We start from the raw sequence: 21,331 nt of genomic DNA, 5'->3' as shown, positions 1-21,331 counted from the left end.
AGTCGTACCAGCAACCTTGTGGTTGAGAGGATGCACTCCAACCAACTGAGCCATCCGGAAGCTCAGTGGCAGCTCAGCTCAAGGTGCCGTGTTCAATCTTAGTTGCAGGGGGCGATGCCCACCATCCCTTGCGGGACTCGAGGAATTGAACTGGCAACCTTGTGGTTGAGAGCCCACTGGCCCATGTGGGAATCGAACCGGCAGCCTTTGGAGTTAGGAGCATGGAGCTCTAACCGCCTGAGCCACCAGGCCAGCCCTCAAAGCTATTTTTAAGTCCATCTCTGGTAACATTAATAACTGGGTCATCTGTGGATTCGGTTTTATTGCCTTTTTGCTCATGGTTCTGTTCTTTGGCATTCTTTATAATTTTTGACTTAATGCTAGGTATTGTATATGATACATTGCACAGTCTCTTATTTTTACACAGAGAGGAATCACTCTATTCCCTGGTAGGAAGATAGAGTTGTGACAGGCAGATCACATTAATCTAATACATAATTCATTGAATGTGAAACTACTCATAGGTTGCAACTTTTGTAAGGACAGATTTACTTTGATTCCGTCCTGTTCCTAGGGTGTAGCTGCCAGAGTTCTTAAATGAGATTCCGGGGTATGTATTACAGCTTCTCCCTCTTGATGTGTCCTGAAATCCAATTTTTGCCTCTTCAATACCATGATGCAATATATATATTTTAAAAATACCTTTGCTTTGGCTTTCAGCAGATTTCTGCCCCACTGCCCCCTTTTTAAAACCTTTCTACTCGGAGCAGTCCAAGCATTCAGCAAATACTCAAGGAGGACAACTAGCAGAGTGTCAGGCTCACTTCTCTGAACCTTCTTGCTCTATTGGGATCTTAAGATCTTCCAAGTGCTGGTTGTTTGGGTGACTCTAAACTTTTTGTCTCTCCAGTCCTGTGTGGTTGCCATTATTTGTTTGCTTTGGAACCTTAGCAATGACTGCCTGGGCCTTCTACCCAGACTTGTGTCAAAAACTGGCAAATTCCATAAAGGAAGAAGTAGCTGCAGAATGTTTGCTTACTTCTGTGGTTACCTTCTGGGTTGAGAGCCCCCAACACAATCCTCAAGTTCAATGATTCAGTAGGACTCATGGGACTCAGAATACAATCATACTCGTGGCTACGATTTATTACAGCAAAACAAAATAAAACCAGCAAAGGGGGAAAAAATGCATGAAGTGAAATCCAGAGGAAACCAGGCACAAGCTTCCAAAAATCCTTTCCCTGTGGAATCACATAGGATGTGCTTCATTTCTCCGTTATTGAATTGTGACTCCGTATGTGAAATGTGGTCTGCCAGGGACACTCATTGGAGACTTAATGCTCAGGGTTTGTATTGGGAGCTGGTCATATAGGCACCTTCTGCCAGCACTATTATAATGAGACTCCAGAAGGAAAGTAGGTGTTCAGTATAAACCATGCTGTTTGTATGAACAGTTTAAACATAGTAAACTACTTTAACAGTTAGGGAATTGTGGGAACATTCCTGTAATCCAAGTTCCCATTTGTCTGCCAAAGGTCAACCTTGCAAGCAGGGCTTTCTAAAGATAGTGTCTCAGGCCAGCTATTAACTCTTTTCTGCACACCTTCTCTCTGGGATTTTGGCTCTTTTTTTTTTTTTTCCTGTTTGCCTAAAAATTCTTCGATGGCTTCAGTTTCAAATTTTTTATTTTTTTTTATTCACTGTTGTTAGGTGTTCTCAATGAGGCGTGCTCTGCTATAGAAGTGTCTGGTTATTTTTTTCTTTTCTGCTGGACATTTAATTTGAAAACTGGTAGAACTTGAGGCTTAAGATGTTTTTGTTTTGTTTTGTCTTGTTTCCTTTATGGAGTATTTGTTTGTTTATTGCAAGCACATAGGTGATTACTTTTATCCAATTAGGAATTGAAGTTATTTCAGGCGGCACTGAATTCCTTGTGTGTGTGTGGAGACGGTAGGCAGCTTCAATTCACTTTTACTTCTCTGGTGGAACTTTTTAGGGTCCTGAAACAAAGCATGGGATTTTCCCAAGACCTTCACCATGACTTGGCAGGCACTGGTTAGTATCTAATTTTTGTCCTCCTAGCCTCCCAGGGGTAGTAAAAAGCACTGTTTATCTCCTTACGCGGTTTTTCTAGAATCAGCTAATACCTCCAGTAAGAAGTAGCCCCACTGTTGGGCTTGCCTCTCTAGGTTTTCATATTCAAAAAAAAAATATTGTCTTCCGATTATCTATTAGGTTGGTGCAAAAGTAACTGCGATTTAAAAGGTTAAAAATAACTGCAAAAACCGCAATTACTTTTGCACCCACCTAATAGTTATCCATAGAAATTCTGATGGTAATTACCTAGTCTGCCATCACTGGAAGCGGAATCCCCCCTCAGCTTTACGTCTTACACTATAAGTTTCTTAGATGCACTATTTTGAAGAAAATCATGATGGTGAATAGGGTACTCATTTAGCATTGCACACAGAAGCCTGGCAGAGACGGAAGGCAAATCTAAATCCAGATTCACATAACCGTCTATTTTATGAGGACAAATAGCTGTCTCTCCGTGAGAAAGGACATTTGCTATAATAAACCTGCCACTAAGCAACTATTTGTTCACCCTAGGGCATGACATCAGGGTCGGTCACTCCTGCTGGCCTTGATGAAAGGAGGGCCACACTGCTGAAGTCCACGTGTAGCCCAGATCCTTCCAGTACAGCCACTTTGCTCATAAGCTGACTGAACAAGGACTAGGATGTCAGAGATCTACTGCCATCCTTAGAATCATCTAGCTTCTCCTTCACAATGGGACCTTTGTTTAGTATTTATGTGGGAAACAATTATTGTTACAACCTGAGCCCATGTTGAGAAATCCAACCACACATTTCGCTCCCAATTTTTTTCATTCATTCTCCAAGCTTATTAGGTCCGTGTCTTCCACCACCTGGCCAACCACATGCCATCTGATCTGTACCTTGGGATATGTTACCTGCTGTGCAGACAAGAAACACTGCTCTGATTGATTCTCACTGTAATAGGATCTCACTTCCTTTCCTTACTGTTCTCCACGACCATTGTTGAGTGGGGTTGTAGTGCCATAGCCAGCTTCTAGCTAGTACTAGCATGCTGTGTAGTTCTGCTTGTATAAACAGACTCATTTTTTTCCTCTTAAGTGAACTGAGAAATAAAATATTCTCTCCTATTATAGGTATAGGTCATGGGTTTGCTTGCTTGCTTGTTTTCTCTTTCTTTCAAATATATCCTGCCTCATTAAATTGAACTTAGCGGATACAAATGCATATCGAAACAAGATTCTACACTAGAGTAGAATTAGAACAGAAGAGGAAGTGGTGACATGTTATTCCAGAGGGTTACATTTCAAGAGATTTGTAGAAGAAAATGTTACCAAGTTTCCCCGAAAATAAGACTGGGTCTTATATTAATTTTTGCTCCAAAAGACGCATTAGGGATTATGTTCAGGGAATGTCATCCTGAAAAATCATGCTAGGGCTTATTTTCTCATTAGGTCTTATTTTTGGGGAATCACGGTTGTAAAAAATAAAGCCCAGGGAACAAGACAGTAGTAGAAGCATCTTGGCTAAATGAAGAGAGTAAAAGTTTTAAGATAAATGCACTACAGGCCTTCATTAAGTAGCAGTGAATCTGGGATACAAAAGTTAAATATACTTGTAGCTTCTACAAAAGGAAGCAAGTGAAGCAAGAAGTGAAAATGTGTAGTGTTGAAGTTAGGTCTCTCCTACTTTATGTTCTGACGAATCTATATACCACTACTGTGCGCCACACATACACAGAAGAAAATGTGAAAGAAAAAAAGAACAGAATAAATGTCAAACACTGGCACAGAAAATTTTTCATGATATTCATCACTTTAAGTTAAAAAATGATACACCATAATTTACTTTTCAAAAAACGTTTATGCACATATACTTTAAAGAACCAAATTAGTCACGTTTACTTCATTTTTCTCTCTGTGCAGATGTACATTAGAGAATCAGGGAGTTTCACAGACGTCTCTTGAATGGAAGAGGAGCAGCAGAGTATCTCCTATGCTGCCACACGTCTTGGATTGGATTCATATTCTATCTCGTAAAACAAATCTTTATTCCCTGTCATGGATTACGTATTACACTAACCTTCCACAGTGCAATGGTCCACTGGGGAGATAGATAAGTGAAAAGATAATCACAGTACAATGTGATGAGGATTCTATTAGAGCACTTAACAAGTGTGAACCAGGTGTGATAGGCGTCAAGACACTTCAGAAAAAAATTCTGAGATCATCAATACAAACTTAAGAAAACACAAAAGACATCAAGATCTGTATCTGTAATACTGACTTCCAATCTTTGAATAGGGAGAAATGGAGCTGAAACCATCAGTGTCAATATGGCTTGGGTAAGACTGTAGCCCACCTATGTCAACAGGATTTGGCTATTTATTCCAGGAAAACTTTGCCCAGGAAAGATAAGATTGTAAACAAAAGAGAACAACACACAAAACAAAAGAAGCAATCTCTAATTTTTTTGTTTGCATGAGGAAATTCCTATAGGATGGAGACAAAGTAATCTGCTTACCTGGGCAAATAGCCAGCTAATCAAGCAACAGTCTACTTATCAAGCCTCTTCAGGCCCTTGCTCGCTGTGTCCACCAGCCCTAAACCATTTCATTAACTTCACCAACTCCAGTCAGTTCCCTGTCTTCGCAAACAGGCCTTAAACTATTTGAGCACAGACCCCAAAGCTCTACAAATATCCAGTTTTCTGCTCCTGAGACACAGCGAAGCGTATCAAAGTGGTGCACTTGCTTACTGCAGTTTTAGGACTTAGTTTTGCTTTCTAACAGTTTGTCTGATGATATTTGGGCGAGTTCAGAAACACACACACGGAAATTATCCAGCCATTACAAAAAAAAAAGAAATCTTGACATTTGTGGCAACATGGACGGACCTGAGGGCATTATGTTAAGTGAAGTGGGGGGGGGAGGATGGGGGACAAAATGGATGAACAGAGTTAAAAAGTACAAACTTCTAGTTATAAATACGTCACATGAGGATGTTATTTTAAAAGTTCTCACCACAAGAGCAAAACAAAACAACCCTTTGTAACTCTGTATGGTGATGGATGCTGACTAGACTTACTGTGCTGATCATTTCACAATATATGCAAATATCAAATCAGTATGTTGTGCACCTGAAATTAATATAATGTTGTATGTCAATTATGCCTCCTTAATTAATTTATAAAAGAAGTTTATCCTTTCTAACTATAAACCACTACCAGAGACACAAAGATAACTGATTCATTGTCGTCAGCTACGAAGCCAAGTGTTAAGTCTGTGTAAGAATCAACTGAAGAACTTGTTAGAAATACAGTTTACATGCTTCACTCCGTGATTCTGATTCAGGGGAATTAGCACAAGGCTCAGGAATCTCTTTTAAAAAGCACCAGATTTTTCCTAATTCAAGCTGTCTTTAGAGCTCTCTCTCTCTCTCTCTGTGTGTCTCTCTCTCTCTCTCTCGCACACACACACACACACACACATTAAATGTTCCACATACTTATGAAAATTAGGATCATACTCTTTCTATATGTTGTTCTATGTTATGCTGTTTTCACAGAACATTATATCATCTTTTTGAATAATCACATACAGATCTGTGTTGTTTTTAACGGCTACATTATATTCCACTACATGCATGTACCATACTTTATCTAGTCCTCTATTAATGGTCATTTAGATTCTATACTTCTTTTTTTTTGCTACTACAAGCAATGCTGCAATGAATACCTTTACACATTTGCGCTAACATTTCTGTAGAATATAGAGGAATAAGCATAGAAAGGTAGAATTCCTAGGTCAGAGGGTCTGTGCACTTTCAAGTTTGATAGATCCTGCTGAATTCCTCACCAACTTAGTTGTACCAATTAACAGTCTTGGCAATGGTCTCAGAGATTAATGATTTTCCCTCTTTTTAATCTTTATCTATCTGACAAGGTAAAAAATTGCATTTTACCACATTTTTAATATTAGAATAACCAGCATTCAGTTTACCACTGAAACACAATTATCTAACTTTCTATAAAACATAATTTATTTTTGGAAAACATTTATTTTTATCTTAAAATAACTTGTATGATAAATGGGATGAATAAATTTCAAATATATGTCCATTATGTAGTACTTACTTAGTATCCTCTTTCACTGAGCGATAGAAGTCACAGACCAGTGTCAAGCCCGGGCTTTGCCACCCCACCCGGCAGTTGGGTGAGCTTCGGCGTCACCTGCCTGCCTGAGAGCTTGTTTCCTCTTTCGTAAAATGGGGATTATTCTCATTTTATAGGACTGTTTTGAAGATTAAATGATATTATAATTTTGATTACAAATATTAGTTATTACTGCTACCACAATAACAATGCAAGGAAAATTACCAAATGACTAGAATTGTTTGTAAAAGTCTTTAATAATTATGTTGGTATTACCAAAGTCAGATTCTATAAGGGGAGTCAACTGTTTATTGGGGTGACTAAGGTCACCAGAAGAGTGCATATTCTAGGCCTAACATACGGCTTACATAATCACTGCTCTGGTTCTCTATGGAAACTCCTTTAATAGTAGTTGAGGACATATTTCCTAAATTACTTAGTTCCTTAGATGAAATGGAATTATCCAAATTTATAATCAACTACACACCAGGATATTTATTTCAAGTTTCTAAGCACACACAGTAATGCCATGGAGATTTCCTAGAGCCAATAAATGAAATTCTAAAATTTTACTGTAATATATTAGAGATCTTATCCTTGATTCTTTCCCAAAACTAACATCAATCTAACTCATTCATTCAGTAAATGTCTCAATACCCTCCATGAACACAAGTCCTACGCTAGGTACTAGGGGCATATAATCTGCGTTCAAGAGATAGATTCATATTGAAGATAAAAGGGCAAAGCATTATCTAAATTTGCTTGTGCTTCTCGTATGACAAATAATCAGCCAATGGTACACGACCAGTGGAGCTCACCTTCCTTTGGATGGACACTAACAGACCTGTCATACTTCTCATCCCTCAGCCATGTAAAACATAAAGCCAGGAATGAGATGTTACTGTCCTATGACTTACTCCCAAAAGCTCTCAATGGCTCAACTCACCTAACGTTTCCTCCTTTATTATCTTCCTCCACATCATGACTTTTGCAAAATTTATGATGATTTTTTCAAATGAGTAAAATGATCTGGAAAAAGTTTTTCAGTCTTTATTTCAATGAAACAAAAGGCAACACTGCTGTATAAAGTATTGCATATGGACAACATTTACACAAATATACAAAACTGCAAAAAACTAAACTCGTTTATTTCCATAGCCTTAAAAAGGTCGAGAACACATAAAAATATTCAAAGTCATAGTTTATTCTTTAGGAATGTAAACTCTAGGAATACAATTAGAAACAGATACACTTACTGTGAAAAGATTAGTATCACTATATGATTAGCAGTCAAGGCAAGAGGTATACAATAAACTCCACTTAAGAGAAAGCAACAGTATATGAAATAGGATCTTGAGTTCAATCCTAGAAACTTCATATCCAGACACAGGTAGGTACTCTAGAATGCTACTATACTAAACCCAGAAACATCTTCCAAAATGTTTAATGCTAGTCTCTAGATATGCACAAGTTACACAGTATAGAAGACAACATATTTATGTTATCTAATGGAGAATCTAACAATATTCAACTTAAATGAGAATAACTCAAAGTATTAAGTACAATTTTATTAAGCAACAAATCTAAAAGTATAAATTCATGCTAATTAAAGGACTAAAGGGTTTTTATTTTTCACCCAAAGATTGGGAAGACATTACTATACATTCATGTCTATCTACAATGCTTAGTTTAAGTACCCACAAATTATTCCTTCTTTTTTAAATGGCTTTTTAAAAAATATTTTTTCAATTATATTACTCAACACATTTCCTTGATGTACTTCCCTTTAACAAAGTATAGATTTATTGTTTCTATAAACTCAAATGTTAAACAGCCTATTTTAAATATTTGTTTAAAATTATGTCTGAGTACATTTATTTTCTATAATTTAAAATTAAAGGTTTTAACACTTTATTCTTCCAAAACAAGCAAAATCCCTTAAATCTGGGATCACTTTTGTATCTTATTTTGGTTAAAAAAATATATTTCCCTTTAATTCAACTTTTTGTTTTTAAATGAGTAATGTTTGCTAAGCAGTTGCATCATAATTGAAAAGGGCAATAAAATATTGCATTTTCAAGATGAACTTTGTCATCATTTAAGGACTAGAATTTCTACTCTGCAAGTCTACAGAGTGCCTTAAAAAATTCATTGGTGGTATACAAAGGATTCTAGGATAGTCACTTGCCCTGGGTCCTCTGGGGGAAAAAATCTACTTTGTTTCTTTCCCTACTTGGATTCCGAAAGACAAATGCTGGGAACCAACTTCACTAGAATACCCCAGGTATTTGGGTATTTAAAGAGTGATAGGTTGGGTAATTTCAAGAATCTCTAGAGGTTTAAATTGTGGAATGGAGCTACAATTCCTGCTCAGATCCTCTGAGTGATAAAGTGCAAGGCCCCAATTTGTGCAGAATCCTTCTCATGATAAAAATGTATTGTTCTGGATATATAGGAGATCTGTGACCAAACGGTCACATCAGCATCTTCACGAGAAAATGACCTACCAAAATCATTCCAACTTTCAAACTTGGAAAGGCGGGTGGAAAGAGAACAGTAGAGATAATTACAATTGTTATCATAGTTAGCATTATCCAATATTTATAATAGCTATAAAAAAATTTCGAATGTATAATCCTTATTTGAAATAGTATCAAAGCTACTATAAAAGAATGTTATTGTTACTATAACTCCACACTCCAGAAAATTAACTGATGGAGATTACTTGGAGCAAAAATTCAGAACCACTCCACTGAGTAATCCTTCAGAGTTTTTAAAAGAATATACACATGCAGATTTGTTGTGCATCGTATAAAAGCACGGTACCCATTTCATACTTAAAATTGTAGACATCTACAGCTCTGATTCCATTTATGGTTAACAAGAAAAATACAAAATTTTACATTTTTATTGTAAAAATAAATGAGAATCATTAAAAATTTAGAGTTAGAGAACTTAAGAAGTGTTATTAACAGTATTAAAAATTAATTTGCTGTTAAAAACAATGACAATTATAATGATCTGATATCTAACATATTTGATCTAGGGGTGTGAGACTACTGAGAATTCTAAATATCAGGTAAGTAATTTGTTTGCACTTTGATACTTTCTTCTCAAACTTCAATGTACATAAAAATCACCTGAGGATCTTGTTAAAATGCAGATTATGATTCAGTAGATCTGGGGTGACTCTGAAATTCTGCATTTTTAACAAGATGCCAGGTGATGCCAAAGCTCCTTACCAGTCCTCACTCAGCCCATGAGTGGCAGCAGCCTAGAGTGATACCAAAGTGAGTGTCCACTAGAGCAGTTGAACACTAAAATCTGATCTCTCATTTGTGCCAGCTAATGTCTCCTCAAACTTATTCTACAATGTTTCCTAAGCACCTAAGCTTGCTTATAACAAATGTCAATCTTTTAAATTAGTTCATAACCTATTAATACTAAGCTATGCCTAGGGGAAATTCTTTGTTAAAGAATTACAAAAAGACAACAGGAAATTCACACTGACATTTTACAAACATTTTGAATTGTACACAGGATTCCTATTCAATTAATACTATATCAATTTTCACTGTCTGGTTGCCTTACTTTTTTTTTTTTTCGTTACTACCATTTATGCCAATAGACTTTATTTATATTGCTACAAAAATAAAATTTACTTATGTTGAAAATCATATTCTATTTAGGGTTAATGAATGAAAGTAAGTTCATGCCGTTTGAATAATTAGATTTAAAATGGTAGCCAAAGCAGTTATGGTCAGAACTGCATTCATACTGTAAATGTCGTAGCATTTTTCACCACACACACATATTCGAGCTCTGCAGAAGCAGATATAGGAAGAAAACTTGCATTTTCTCTGTGTGATCACAGCTAGAGAACATGAATGAGGAAACCACTCTGTACTAACAGTGAAAGAGATCAAGCAGACCACCCCCTAGGCCTTCTTTCCCGGTCCGCTTTTTCTCCTCAGCCCTGCTTTCTCTCTCTTACTCTGAATTATTACTTTAAGTATTCTTGATTTACAGGGAACCTCAACCATAGCTGAAATGACCACAACCAGCAAACACCAAACTTTTGTGTCCGTCTAGAGGTCACATTGTTCTCTATAGCGACATATAAGTATGTTTAGCTTGTGCCATATTGCCTTGTTTATTTTTATTTTTTGATTGGTGGTAACTACATTGCTTATTCTTTCTGTCACAACAAGAATATTTAAAATAGTCCTGTTCACAAAAATAAAAAAACACATTGAATTTGTTTCATATTTTATAATTTTAAATTTAAGAACACATAAATAACTTAATCAATATGTAAATGTCCTTTGTCCATATTTTACTACCTTTATTTTTTTATGATGTTTTACAGATGAAAAAATTTACCTAATTTCCTTCATTTGCAGACAAACAATATTGTTGACACTGGCGTCTTGAGAGCTGTGTTGCAAGATTTACAATTTCCAGGAAGTCTTCAATGATGTGTGCTCTGAATTATAGGAATCCAAACTAACTAGGATTTCCGAAGTCAAGCAGCAGCAAGTCAGTTTTATGGTCTATCACATCTTAGAAACTAAAAGGGATTTTCAGCGGCTAAATCCAGATCCAATACTTAAAAACAGCGTATCTACCAGCAACTTGATTTTTTATATAAAAATGTTCCAAGATAGCAACAGAAATCCCTCTGCCCATCCCATGGAATCATGGAAGAGTCTAGGTACCGAGTTACCAGGCATTTTCCAGTGCTTTATATAAACAGTTCCATTAATCTTAAAGATGGTCTAGTTACAAACATTCTTATCGGCACTTTTCATATACGTCGTTTTTGGTTTTCCACATGCCTGTTTTTCCAACTGGCTTGCTGAACAGCCAGGTGTAGAATTCCCGGTCTCGCACCTCTATCTTATCCTCAGTTCCTACACATGGAGATTTCCTTCGACTCTGAAGGCCAAACATACAGCTACCAAAATAGGAGTTACTAGGGGGAAAAAAAACTCACAACCTCACATGAGATGTAACCAATCTGACCAGACAACCTGCCAAAATGTATTGTCACACTGACAATCTTAGGGCAACAGAAACAAACAAAAAAGGAAAAACAAAAAGACTCAAATCAAGGGGAAGAAACACAACCACGTAATAACAAAACCTTATCTCAGCTTACTGTGGCTGAGACATTTTCCCCTTCACTAAGTCGGGGTAGCCTTCAGAATTTAAGACATTGGGGCTCCTGTTAGGAACAGGGATGAAAGACCCTGGCGCTTTCATAAAGAAGCAGTCCTATTTCCAGATTCACTGGTCACGTGCGAAAACTCTTACAAATTAATCTGTGGACAGAGTAATGTTAATACTAGGTGGTCTCTGCTGACCTGATTGGTGCTTCCCTGGAAGTTCAGTCCTTTCAGAAACGTAAATAAGTGTTTCTTCTTGGAGACTACAAGCGGAAAACCTATTGGCATCTGTCCCAGCGCCATAGCCCGCAGCAGACGATGGGTTATGTGGGACTGTGACACCACTGACTTGTTCAAAGGACTTACTAAACACAGTGGCGGCAGTCTTAGCCAAACCATGGCTGCTAGGTTTCGGCAGCGACTGGCTGGTTGTTAACGTAAGTCTCTTCAAGGAGAGAAGCTCAAGATTCTCGCTTTGGGCTCTTGGAGTTTGTTTTCGAGCAAAGTGATCTTTGCAAGACTCCCCCGTAGTTTCTTTTTCTTTTCCTCCAGTTTTGTTTCCTCCTGACCGTCTCTGAGTCTTTCCTACACTTGTCTTGCTACTAGAATTGTGACTGCTATTTGATAAACCTGACTGGCTGGTACTAGACGCAGCCCTGGAATAAAATCCCTCGTCAACTTCAGATATGTCCATCAGTTCTTCTTGACCTGTTAATTCTGCATTTCCTAAACAAAGAAATAACAAAGATTAATTAACATTAAGTACTTTCAGTAATTCTTCTTTCATGATTAATACCAAATCAATTATACTTCAAACAAATTAAACTTTAGCATAATTAGGTAAGCAACGGATTATAGACCAAAATCAAAGGATAAATCAAAAACATTCTATAAAATGTCAAAATAGTTCACTATAATTATATAACAGTAATTTAGAGTGTAAAAAGCATGCCATAAACCACACTCCCCTGTGTTTTTAGAAAGAGTTCTCTTATTATTCATGCAAAAGATCAGAAACACATAGGAAAAGTACCACACAGTAAATCTAGGCGCAAGCTCTCCTCCCATAACAAAGCATTAGAAAATCAAAGCTCTTACCAAGGAACTTTTAAAAAAATAGTATTAAAATACTTTAAAGATTTTTATAAAGGTTAGGTCCTAGATTATTTGACAAAGATAAAAAATAAGACCATAAGTATCACAAGCTCAAACTTGTTAAAATTCTATACACATTTCCTTCATACTGAAGATGGCAAAAATACAAAGATGAAAAAATAATTTCTGATCTCAAAACATAAGCAGAAAGTTATTTTGGAAGCAATTTTCTGCCTCCGTTTTCCTAACTTACTCAGAGACAATATAGGTACGACCATTCCAAAGAGCATTAAGAGTCATTGAGAGATTATGGTGCATAATTCATGCATTTTGATGATTAGGTGACATGCACAATTTCTGTGACTCTGCTACTGTTGCTTAAAACATGCAGTGGCCCTTTGCCACGAGATACCTTGGAGTGCAGCTATACAGTGCTGCGCTAAAACTGCACTCTGCCAGGGGAGTTTATTCCGTCCTCCATCATTTTTCTTACAGATTTTTGCCTCCTGATCTCTGGCAAGCTTTTGCTGTCAGTCCTAGGGTCTGTGGCTGTTTCCTGCACACCCTGCATATGCTGAGCATCAATCTCGCCTAGTGTTCTGCCTTTTTCCCCATTCCCGGTTCTCTCTCCGGCCACATTTGTGACACTAATCTCAGGAATGACAAGGATGCCCAATTCAGTAGTATCATTATTGTTGTCAGGTTGCTCTAGAATTGAAGATGATAAGACAAAATGATGGCTGAAAACAAAACAAAATAAAAATGCAAAACAGGAACAACAAAAGATCCCAAACAAAAGTTGGATGACTGAATGTTATGAATAAATTAAGTCAAATATTTACATGGTAGAAAATTTCATAATTTATGACAGCACAGGAGACAACAGGGTCATGTTCTTTAATTTTAAATGACAATGAAAAAACTCACAGAGCATCAAGTCATGTTCTGCATTTTTCACAGACATATTTGACATGGACTATGAAACAGAAATTTTTTTATAAATCAAAATAGGATTCCAGTTGTTTTAAAAGTAATATTGCGACCACTTGATCTTATGTAAAGCCTTAAGCAAATATTCAAGGATGGACAGCCAAAACTCTAACTTTTGTCAACAACAGGAGCCAAGCCACTTAGAAATTCTCATTTGTACACTCATTTGTACATTTGTACACTAAAATGCTATTTTTTCACTAGATTACATTGAGGCTGACAATAAACCACAATATTGGAAAAATGCTCATTCATTTATGATATCATGGTTAATAATGCTACAGGTATAGTTTTTGTCTCACACACCAAATCGTTTTGCATATTAGTAAATATTAATGCAGCTGTGATATAATTAAGCAGCCTACTGCTTCAGATTCATACTAAATTCATAAATTTAGGCGAGCTTGTAACAGTTCATTACTAAACTGGAGAAAAGTAACAATGGATTTGGAAAAACAAGTTTTTAGTCTTTTATTCTGAAAATGGCCATTGTAATCAAAGGTATGAACTTCCTGACAAGTTAATACTTGCAGACATTCTATTCTGTATCTTAAATCAGAAAGGCACACTTTTATTTAAACCTGTCAAGGAAATATCTATAATAAATGGGAAAATAACATAAAGATATCTACCATGGGCCAGTAATGAAAGTTAAAATTAAAAACAAAATAAGACTATGCAAATTAGTATATACTCTTTAAAAAATGTAGAACACAAATCTGCTTGAGGGATATTACCTAACACTTTCAAATGTTTTCATGATGGGATTATCCAGCTCCACTAATGGTGCTAAGGCATGTGAAACAGTAACAGGTAGTAAAAGAATGGAGGCCAGAGCCACATATTCCTGTGGGTCCCAAACTTTCTGGCACATTGGTATCATCTGGGCATGCCTGGCTCTCACCTTAAATGCTCTGATTTAATTATCATGAGGTATCACCTGGGCACTGGGATTTTTAAAAAGCTCCCAGGTAACTAATGTGCAGCAAAGTTTGGGAACCACTGCTCTATTCTGTTTCTTTCAAACTTTGAAAACTTAAAACAAAAGTTATTATGGATGCTCTGGGTACCCCAAAATCAGCAGCAGTATGCACTCCTGGAGGTCTTCAAACCTTCATGTTCCCTGGGTTGGTGGACCAGTGTTCTGCTATAATAATTTCCCATTTATTTAGTGCTTCAGAAAAATTTGACTGAAGGTTCTCTAAACGAAATTTTTATTCCCTAGACAGGCCAAAGCATGTTGGTGAGGTAGCATCACACAGCAGCTCCTGGGTGCCCATCTAACAAATGTTTAATGAGACTAGAGAGTTCTGACCAAGCCTATTCCCCATTGCTAACAGCTGTCTTCAAAGTGAGGGCAAGTAAAATGTTAGTCAAGTAAATGCCAGAGGCTACTGCAACTGAGAGTAAAATCACCATGGCACTGTTGGGTGACAACCAAGACTTGTCCATTTACAACTGTAGAAGCAGTTTCACAGATCTATTAAAGAAAGGGACCATCAGTACACAAAAATGATAAACTATGGAAATTATCCAGACAGAACAAAGTCAATGAATATTAAGACTTACCAAAATTGTAAAAGACAAGCATAGGTGGCCTAACAGAATAGGAAATACTACTGCTTACATTGAATGGCACTAAATAGCTTTTTTAAAAAGTGTTTACATATATTATTGTTATAGTCTCTGAAGTAGACAATTTGGCTCCTATGCATAGACAAGGAAACTGAAGTTCAGAAAGAGCTACACACTAGTCAGTGGGGAGCTAAACAGCAAAATCTTTTGACTTCAAATGTCCATTCTAACATATTGTAAGTTCTAACTCCTCAATTCATTAAAGTCAGTTTGAGTTAAATGTCTCTGACATCCTTCAATTAGGTTTAACTTATTTGCTTAGATTTGTGGTCACTTCATAGAAAGCAAATAGTCTACTTTGGCTGAACAGAGAGCAAGAGCAAATAAAAGTCTCTAAGAAAACCTAAAAAGGTCATAACTCTCAAGGTTAGTTTTTCTTTAATTGCATTTATTTTTTAAAAGATAGTAATGAAAATTATTAATTTAAAATGGTGCTGCAATGGTGAAAATTTAGAATTCTGCAAAAAAAAACCTAGAAACTGACAAGAAGAAGAATATAAAGCAGCACTAATCACATTTATTGGGATAGTGGGAAAGATCTGTAGCCCAAGACGAAACGATATTAAATTTTTTGAAACATGAAATTAAGTGCTAAGTAGAAAAATGAGATCATGTGTTTTTCCACAAGCACAAATTGTTGACTAATTAATATATGTATGTTACTCAAAAACGGTAAAAATGGCAATATTTTTAACTCCTGATTAAAATAAATTCATAAAAAGAAAAGCATGAAATTGTGTACAGAGCTAGCAAGAACAGAAATAAAATTATCAGGAAAATTACAGAATAAAGATAATTACGTAACTCAAACAAACATTTGTTACATGAGCTTTCTCTTCATTATGTCTCCAACTTCTTCCCCTATGTAACTCCGTGGCCCAGTCCTGCTATACCCACATTCTTATCGGTCTTACTGTTCCCTAGACCTGGAATGCTCTTTCCCATACAGCTACATGGCTCAGGTTTTTTCTCAAAAATTTTCTTCTCAGTGAAGTTCTCCTTGATTATCCCTCAATATCCCCCATATTTCATATACCCTTTCCCCTACTTTATTTCTTCTTCTTACTACTTAATCATTCTCTAACCTACAATTACTTATTTATCTTGTAGATCAGATGTAAGTTCCATGAGGGCAGGGATTTGTGTTGGTCACCGCTGGAAAAGAGCTTGCATATAGTAGGTAGCCAACAAACATTTGTTTGATGAACGGAATGCATTTCCTATTATGAGGTGAAATTATTATTAGAATAAATAAAGGTGAAAAAACATGCAGAAGACATTAAAAAGACAAGCTAGGAAAGTGTTACTTGAATTTATAAAAGAGAAAAAAATATACAGCTTATGCCAATAATAATTACTGAATGGCAGAGAAAAGAGAAGGCTCTTTCTTTTGGAAAAATGAAGTAGCTAACTCTAAATGAAGGCTTATTAAAATGCTTAGTAATGTCAAAAAGATTTTTAAAATCTTCAATTTTTATGTTATCCATAGGGTAACATACCTAGCTAAGAAGAGGAAGTTAATCCTTTGAGAAAATTATAGAGGAGACGTTTTAAGGAAATATAATGCATAAGAAAACAGAATCTGTTTAAAAGACCAGAACTTAAAACTCTATGAAAACGTGTCATGTCAGAATTGTTCTATACCTATATAAACAATACTTACATTTGACTTCAAATAATTCGAAAAGTTCAATAAAGGTCCAAAGAGAAACTTCTCAGAGAATATTTTATTTGCATAAGCTCTATAAATAGGTAAACTTCTCTCCATATATAGAAATGAAGAGAGTTAAAAGATACTTTTAATAGACATTTCCAAATTGGTTATCAAAGGTACTCAAATCATTTCACCCTACAAAATTTCTCCTGGCTTTGAGGAAAAAAAAAGTGAAACAAATTGCAAATATCATTAAAACTGATCATGATTTCTCCCACATATAATTTTATAATTGCAAATACCTACTCCATTATGTCACTCATGAAACTCTCTATCCCAACTTTACCTTTTATATTTTCAAGGCTACCCTATTCACTAAAAGTGACAATTCAAATTAAGGAACAATTTATTTATTCATAGAATTTATATAGCTCTGTACTCAGACAGCTTTATGAGTCTCAAGGAGTCTGCTTATGACCCAAGGCACTTACAAATTTATTTGTAAGAACAATAAAATAAGCTGAAGCTTTTAAAAAAAAGTAATCCACATCTTAAATGTCTGCATCATACAATTTTGACATTAACTATTAAAAGTATTTTAGAGTAAACCCCAAAGAAAATCATATACATTTCTTTACAATTTAAAAGATATAAATATTTTAAATGTCACAAAATACCTGAACAACTTCATACCCTTTAATCTAGTCAGTTTATGTTTAAAATTTATTCTATTCAATGGAAGAAAAAAATGCTATCTATACTCATTAAGTTATTCATTGCAGTGTTATTTATAATAGCAAAAATTTAGAAACAAATTATTTAACATATTAAGGAAATGGTTAAGTAAATGATGGACTATCATCTCAATGTGGTATTATGTAGCCATTAAAATAATTGGACGCACTAGAACTTGGGAAAATGTTTGACAATGTTAACTGAACAAAAGCAAAATATAAAACAAAAATTTTTTTTTAATTCAATTTAAATAGAGCATAACTATGAAAAATACATACACATATGGAAAAAATTGTAACTCTTTAAGTACTGGGATTATAAGAGAATACCCTCTATCCAGTTTACTATCATGTTATTGCACTGTTTTTCAATACAATGGAAAAAAAAGAACAAATTGCTCAGTCTATGTCGTATATTTCTTTATCATTCATTTACTCATTCATGCATTCAATGACTATTTATTGAGCACCTACTATGTGCCAGACATTGTTTTAGGCTCTGCGGATACAACGGTCAAACAGACAAAGATCCTGCCCTCACAGAGTTTACACTGGAGAATGGGAATTAAGTAAACATGGGAATCTTAGATAGTGGAAAATGCAATGAAGAAAATAAGAATGATAGAAGACAGTAAACGGGTGACAGTGGACAAAGCCTACTTTAGATGGGTGGTCTTGGAAGATCTCTTTGAGGAAGAGATATCTGAGCTGAGATCTGAATGATGAAAAAGCACTGGCTACAAAACGATGTGGAGGAAGAGTTCAAGCTGGCACTTTTCATCATTTAAATCTCAGCTCAAATACCCCAAATTGCTAGTACAAAGTCCCCACTGCAGAAATGGCTTAGTATGTTGAAGGGTTAGAAGGGAGGGTGAGAGTGGTCTTTAAACGAGGTCAAGGCGGTAGGCAAGAAGTCTTATCACTAGGGCCACCTATGCCACAGTATGGAGCTTAGATTTCGTTCCGATTGCAATGGGCAGCCATCGGCAAGTACACAGATAAACTATTTGCGTACTTTCATAGCAGTTTTTATCAATAGAAGTCACATTTGCATAACAGCGTAACAAAAAATATCGAGCATGAAGTCTCTCCTTGGTTAGAAAGAGTAACACTCAATTCATAGCCTGGGCCAGTTATTTGCAAGTCAGATTAGAGGAAAGCAAAGCTGCCACAGAAACAAAATAAGGTCTTGAAAGTTAATGGACTACACTCTGAGCAAGGGCATAAACAAAGACTAAGAAATCTGGCTCCTGAAGCCATAGGTAGATCTTCCAGATGAGAAAAGAACAGCCTGGGGCACACAGAAAAATGCAGTCTGGACAAGACGATTTATTTATACCAGTTAGGATCTATTACCAATTTCCTTAAGTAAAGAACAATCAAGTCTAGCTTTTGTTGTGTATTAGTAAATGATACAATTCTCCTTTGAGGTGGATTCAGTCACTCCCAATAACTCCCTTTGTCATTTTTATTAAGTCTCAAGCTAAAAAAATTCCTTCAAGAATTGCAACATACGGATGCTGCTGGACCAGGTGAATCCTTCCTGTTGATTAAAGACCCTCGTGATCAGACAGAACAAACACAGGTAAGCAACATTTATTACAAAACTATCTATAAAAGCTTATTTCCTCCTGTGTGCAATGTGCAACAAATGCTCCTAAAAAGGGGCATTAGGGGGACTCGGTAGTATTCAGTGACAAGTAACAATAAATAATAATTTCATTCACTACAGCAAGAATTATGTAAGTCCTCCTTAGGAAAAATGTAGAACACAATGATTGACAAGTGTTTTTGCTTCGTAAGACCAGTAATTCTGAAATATCTTACTTCTCTGTATAGAAAATTATTTTACCTAGAAATAGACTAAGACTTTTTTGTTTTCTTCTAAATTTGGCTAAGCCAGGATTCTGAGACTACTCTTTCCTCTTTAAACCTCGTGTTCATATGTGTCAACTATACCAACATGATATTTTAGCTCTTTGGTTAATATGTCCTTTTTCTTTGAGTCATCTAATATTTCCTATTATTTTACCTTGTCCTCCATGAGTATAAAGAATCCCAGTTAAAATTCATGCAATACTAACTTTGGCCAGACGGAAATATTTATTTTTGGTCTAAATGTTTTATCATCTATATTGGGAAAGGAAAATTCATTCCTCAAATCTCATTTTAGAATCTGAAAATAATGGAGCTTCTCAAAATAATACTAAAAACATTTAAACCTTTTTATAAAACTGCTAAGTAGTTTTTTTAAATTTCTTTAGTAAGGATAGATAACTTAAAATAAAAATATAAGCATACATTTCTAATTACAGATATAAAATACTAATAGCCAATTCTTTAAAATTTGCTACTTTTGGGTTTAAAATGATCATTTCTGCATTTTTCAAAATGCTTTTTATAATTGATAACAACTTTGTTTCAACTAAATGCTCTTCTCATAGTCATAAAATCAGGTTCACAAAATAAATGTTTAAACAGGTATGAGAACATTGTAAAAAATCCTGACTGTAATGGTGATGTAAATGTCAGATAATAAACTACTGTACTGCACGGCTACAGAAATTACAAAAATAAAATCATTAAACTGATTGTTACTGTTTATAACATATGCATACTTTTGTGTTTGATACTACACTCAAACTAAACTTGTTTATTTTAAATTGAGAAAATCCAAACTATAAGTTTGGAAAACTTACCGTTGTGTGAAAGGACTAATCAATCACAGGACCATCTGAATAGCAAGTTAACTAATAAAAACTTATCAAGAACATAATTATTATATAGCTAATAAAGTAAACTAAACAGTTCTTAGTTAACAATCAGCCTTTTACGTAATGATTTAAAGCATACCAAATGCTTTTCACTCACTTGTCTCATTATCTTACAAATGCACAAGTGGAAGGAATGGTGGGCAGTAATACAGAATTGGGATTTTACTAGATAAGCCTTTTTATTAGATAACTAGTTGGCAAAAATTATAAGCACACATTATTTGCAACCATAACTTAAATTAGGGGACTTTTATAGAATGAAGGAGTGGTATTTCAACAACCATTTTAAAAGAAATTATCTATACTTGTTCCAAGTGCAGATAAATTTTTAAAAAGTGGAAGAGTGAGTCATGGTGGTGGTAGTCGTGGGGAAACAGACAAAAAAACAGCAACTAAATGCTCTGGAAGAGGAGAGGGAATGGAAAAAGTACATGAAAATAAGTAAGTATAGAGCCTATGAAAGAATCTTGAAGTGGTAAGAATCACACATAGATTTAAAAGGGCTCTTATAGCTGACAAGGCAGATAATGAAGATAGCTTTAGAAGGAACATTTAAAAATGACTATAGATTTGAAGCATAATTGTAAAGAAATACTTTCTATTTTCCTTTTAGCTATTGTGGATTTTTTAAGGAAATAAATATTTAAGAAAATAAAACTGCATTTTTATTATTTATTTAAAAAACCAGATTATTTCACCATTTTATCTTATTTTTATTATAATTTTCATTTTGATTCTTGTTATGGTTATAATCTACTCATTCTTCTCTCACCTTTTTAAATGGTTTTTAATGTTTATTCTATTATTATCCTTCTCTGATTGCATTTTACTTTCAAATTATGAATTCTAAATGGACCTCAAGCTGTAGGTTGCTTGAAAATCTAGGTTTAAAAAATACATACTAAGTGAAACACAATATGATTAAAAGAATTAACAATATGTAAATAAAGCTATTAATTCTGAAATTATGACCCTTAAAAGCAGCAATTCTACATTGTAATTTTACTTTCTAAACATGTATTAACATAAAGTCATTAAAGTGAAAAGTGGGGGAAAATCAGGCAAACATACT

General features: G+C 35.1%; 1 protein-coding gene across 2 annotated transcripts in view; it reads right to left on the bottom strand.

The window, feature by feature from the left end:
• Positions 1–10,361: 10,361 nt before the first annotated feature.
• HYCC1 (hyccin PI4KA lipid kinase complex subunit 1) overlaps positions 10,362–21,331 on the bottom strand; it is a 57,120-nt gene continuing 46,150 nt past the window's right edge. The window contains exons 11-12 of one of the 2 annotated variants that reach the window (XM_019727580.3): positions 12,885–13,180; positions 10,362–12,103 (exon numbers count right to left, since the gene is read on the bottom strand). In XM_019727580.3, the coding sequence (XP_019583139.1) occupies positions 12,912–13,180 (269 nt within the window). In that variant the 3' untranslated portion in view covers positions 10,362–12,103; positions 12,885–12,911. The remainder of the gene's footprint in view (positions 12,104–12,884; positions 13,181–21,331) is intronic. The other variant, XM_019727571.3, reaches the window with a different exon arrangement.

This window comes from Rhinolophus sinicus, chromosome 4, assembly GCF_057876585.1.
Source record: "Rhinolophus sinicus isolate RSI-liver-muscle chromosome 4, RSI-T2T, whole genome shotgun sequence".
Lineage (NCBI taxonomy): Eukaryota > Metazoa > Chordata > Mammalia > Chiroptera > Rhinolophidae > Rhinolophus > Rhinolophus sinicus.
The sequence above is the reverse complement of the archived record's forward strand: the minus strand, read 5'-3'. Positions and strand labels throughout refer to the sequence as shown.